We start from the raw sequence: 4,350 nt of genomic DNA, 5'->3' as shown, positions 1-4,350 counted from the left end.
ACTATCTATCTCTCCGCCTCTCACCTCCCCCTCTCCCTACCTGTAGATGACACGACACTCTCCCGTTCTCCTCTTGGTCCGCGTCCTCCACCATGAAGTGAGCCACCACAAAGCCCGGCTCCGCCTTCTCGCTGACCCTTGACACCCGTGACCCCGCCGGCAAGGTCATGGTGATGACAGGAGGGTTGTTGACGGAGTCTACCACATGGATGTTTACTTCCGCCTGAGAAAAGGGGGGGGGGCAGCAGAGTAAGGAGAATAATAGGTAGGATAGGGTAAGAAATGATAAGATAAATAAGAGGAAAGAAGAGAAGAGAAGAGAAGGGAAAGGAAGAGAAGAGGATAGAAGAGATGAGAATCAGATGAGAAAAAAAAAATCAGATGAGTAGGGAACATGCCCTTTACTATTCCATCATTAGAAGAATTAACATTGTGCTTCCATCACCTTAGGTGACACAAAATATACACATACACATCATATGAACAAATTGTATTCTCTCTCTCTCTCTCTCTCTCTCTTTCTCTCTCTCTCTCTCTCTCTCTCTCTCTCTCTCTCTCTCTCTCTCTCTCTCGCTCGCTCGCTCTTTCTTGCACTCTGTCTGTCTCTCTCTCCTAAATTCGCGAGCGCACACACACACGCACAAACACACACACACAATCTCACTTTGTCTATTATTTCTTTCACTCTCTCCTATGTCCACTCACTCCCACGTACAAATAACACACACTAACGTGATAACTCTATGGGCAAACACGGAGGATATATATGCAATAAATAAATGTAAAGGGTAAAAATGGCAATGTTTGTATTGCTGACCAGAAATGAATACCATTAATGCACAAATAAGGCACTGATTGGCAAAAGTGAAAGGTTTGGGTGAACTTTCAAAAGGCTGTACACTACACCCAAGGCACCGTTGTCTGCGGTGCACAGCTGTTAGCACGCAGGAGACCCAAGTTCGATTCCCGATTGGAGAGACATGTTTGGTTTTTTTGTTTAATCGACTATCTCGTTCTTTTTGGCTGGATGTTGTATCCCCCTCTGGCTGAGTCGAAATCCCGCATTCTAGATGATCTAATTTGCGCCAATTGGGGGGGGGGGAGGTACAAAAAACTATTTAATCAAATAAACAGATAGATAGATAGATAAGTAAATAAATGAATAAATACGCAGGCAGCTGTTTTCTCACCTGTGCAGTTTGAGGTTTGGCGCCATGGTCAATAGCTTCCACAACCAGACGCAGTGTTTCTCCTTGTAGTGACGTCAGCTCTCGAACTGTCACGATGTTGCCCGATTCCGGAATGACACGGAACGTGTTGAAAGACTCTTCAGACTGCCTTGTCCCAAGCCGGAATCTGATGTAAAAACAAAAAACAACGAAATGTAAAAGCTGGCATTGTGTTTGGTTTTTCTTGTAAATAATACTTTCAATCTGTCGTTAAAGATAAAGAATGTTTTGTTTTTGTAAACGTTTAACGTTACTTGCAACACGATAAGGTGATTTTTGTTTGTTCCGAAGATAAAAAGTGTCACAAGAGAGTAACCCCCACCCCCCACACACACACAGATAAGAAAGAAGAAGGAGGTGAGATGAAAACTATAAATTTAAATGTCTGACCGGAAAGAGGTTAGAGTGTGCTCTACAATGTTAGATCAAACAATAGCCTTCAGAAAATGCCCTACTACTATTATGATACAAAGAGACATGACAGACACAACAATTCTTGCTGGCCCGAATAAGGGAGGAATGGAATGTTAGGAATTATAACATCTAGGATTAAAAAACAAACAAATTTTAATGAACTGTTAAATGAAAGGGTCTGATTAAGCAACAAACCAAAAGAACAAAACCAAAACTAACAAAAATCCAAAAAATTATCCACTTTCTCCATTTAGTTCCTATACCCCCGTTTCCCACCCGTTTCGGAATTTTTGTTGTTGTTGTTGTTGTTGTTGTTGTTGTTGTTGTTGTTGTTGTTGTTGCTGCTGCTGCTGTTGTCTTTTTTCCGAAGAAGCTGTGTTTGTATCTGTCCAAAATCACTTTTTGCTATTTGACACCCTAAATATGTATTTCTTTTCGTTATTCTGTTTCCAGTCAACTCCCAAGCCTAAGTTATAAATTCACCCGTTTTATAAAAGATCCTCAATTTTTAAAAATGTACAAGCGACCAAAGAACGGTTGTGTGAATATCATTGCTTTGTTGATTTTAGTAAATGTCAATAAATTTCCATTTTTATATAGTCTAGTGTGTTACAGAGTAATAGTTTTCTTTTCAAGACCTTGATATTGTTGATGGGTTCGAGGACTTGCCTAACATTAGGATAAAGAGTTGAAGCAATTCTGGAAAGTGCATGATTTAAAAAGTCATAACATACATATTTTTTGTTTGTTTTATACACATGGAGATTAGGCGAAACAATAAATGTGGACTAGTGCCAGTCGTTCACGAGAACTTTTACACCAATAGAGGTAAAAGTAATAGTAGTAGTAGTAAATAATAATAATCATAGTAATGGTAATAATAATAATAACAATAAATAATAATAACAATGATAGTAACACTGATAATAACAATAACAATAATAATAATCCTTTATGATCATTTTAGCATCATCATCATCATTATAGTTATGCAGTTTTGCCCCACTAACCAGCATTTTTTTTTTACAGACCAAAGTCCCTGGGCGTCGCAATGCAGAAAAGAAAGCCTAGAACTCTCATTAAAATCTGGGGCTTCGCTCAATTCAAAATGCAGTGTTTCTGAAAACATGGGGAATTCTCTAGCTTAGTAAACACAAAAATTCTGATAATATGAGTGCTTTGTTTGCTTTCAAATGCTTCTCTTTTCGCTCTGAGTGAAACCTTTAAATGTCGATGAAGTGAAACGGTGTGGGCAAGCGCTTGGCGGTTCTGTAAATTTAGGTCATTAAAAATCAAAAGTAAACAGTAATCAGAATCAGCCTCATTTAAATTCAGAGTAATCACCTCTAAGGTAAACAAGATATCCCCAGGAAAAATCCCCTTTAGACTGGATTATGCATGCTATAAACAACATGTTTTTTAAACTTTTGTTTTTTTTTATCAGTTCAAGACATGATTTAGGAAAGTTTTCATTCTAATTCCATTTTAATTTGAGAAAAGTATATTTGGAAATCAATTTCAGCTTCACTTTTTGTCATGTCTGTATCCGATTTAGCCTGCAGAAAGCTTGATGTCAAGTGAATGTGAAACATTTTTCTACGAAAACGAAACAGAAAAAAAGGAGTATGGGTTTGTGTGTGTATGTGTGTGTGTGTATGTGAGTGTGTGTGTGTGTGTGTGTGTGTGTGTGTGTGTGTGTGTGTTCGTGTGTGTGTGTTTGTGTGTTGTCATTGGGATGCTTTTAAAGCAAAAACGACATCCAACAGACATTATGTCAAAAGACAAGATTTATATTCATCGTTCAGGGTTTTTTTTTAGAACTTATTTCTGTAAATTTTTGACGTGAAAGACTTGTCCAATGAAAACCAAGACTTCATCAGGAAGTACTGTTTCAAATCACGAGACAGTCTGAAGAGCTTTAAGCTTATACACTTTTACGAGAGAGGGAAAAAACAAAAAAATACCAAAAGCCCACGCAACTGATGCCGGGATAAATAATTGTGAATGGCGTTAAGGCTCGGGCTTAAAGTAATAATGTTAAGAAATTCACAAACTGGTCTTAATCAGACTTCTCCTAAGCCGGGCGGACACAGTCTTTTCATTTTAATCTGAAAAAAAACATTCTGTCGTTCTTTTAAAGACTTCTCTAAAGTGCGCTGTCTCAGGCAAAAAAAGAAAAACAGTCCCAGAACCATCAGCTGGATTAAAATTAGAATTTATCCTGTTTCTGAATGTTTCTTGACGGAGAGTTGTGACTCAGTGGTGTACATGTTTAAGAGAATGGGGCATTTGAATTTGAGAGCTTGATTCTCAGACGGCTGAAGATCACACAATCATAGATGGTTCTGACCTACTCAACTGAAACATCCCGCCTCCTGCCTGATCTGAATTGTGTTGATTTGAACGTAAAATGCTTGCAAAAATTATTTGTTATCAACTTAAGTTACGATACCTTTCCACCCAATGATACATTTAGCTTTGGTAGGTGAGACATTCATTAATTTTGATTTTTCATTTCCCGACGCAGTAGTTTCATAGTAATAAATATCCAGTGAAAAGTAAATATAAGCCAAATGAATCTAGATTTATAGCAGATGTACGCAGAAACCGTCAGTTCGATTTCTGTATCAGAGGGTGTTGTATCGGATAGTGCACGCACACACACACACACACACACACACACACACACACACACACACACACACAC

General features: G+C 38.2%; 1 protein-coding gene across 1 annotated transcript in view; it reads right to left on the bottom strand.

The window, feature by feature from the left end:
• Positions 1–4,350, bottom strand: part of LOC101857927 (protocadherin-9) — a gene marked incomplete in the record, with an annotated part of 80,100 nt that overhangs the window by 52,615 nt on the left and 23,135 nt on the right. The window contains 2 exon segments of the mRNA XM_013091357.2: positions 41–223; positions 1,191–1,356. Of these exon segments, the coding sequence (XP_012946811.1) occupies positions 41–223; positions 1,191–1,356 (349 nt within the window).

The sequence above is a fragment of the Aplysia californica genome, unplaced genomic scaffold, assembly GCF_000002075.1.
Source record: "Aplysia californica isolate F4 #8 unplaced genomic scaffold, AplCal3.0 scaffold00034, whole genome shotgun sequence".
Lineage (NCBI taxonomy): Eukaryota > Metazoa > Mollusca > Gastropoda > Aplysiida > Aplysiidae > Aplysia > Aplysia californica.
The sequence above is the reverse complement of the archived record's forward strand: the minus strand, read 5'-3'. Positions and strand labels throughout refer to the sequence as shown.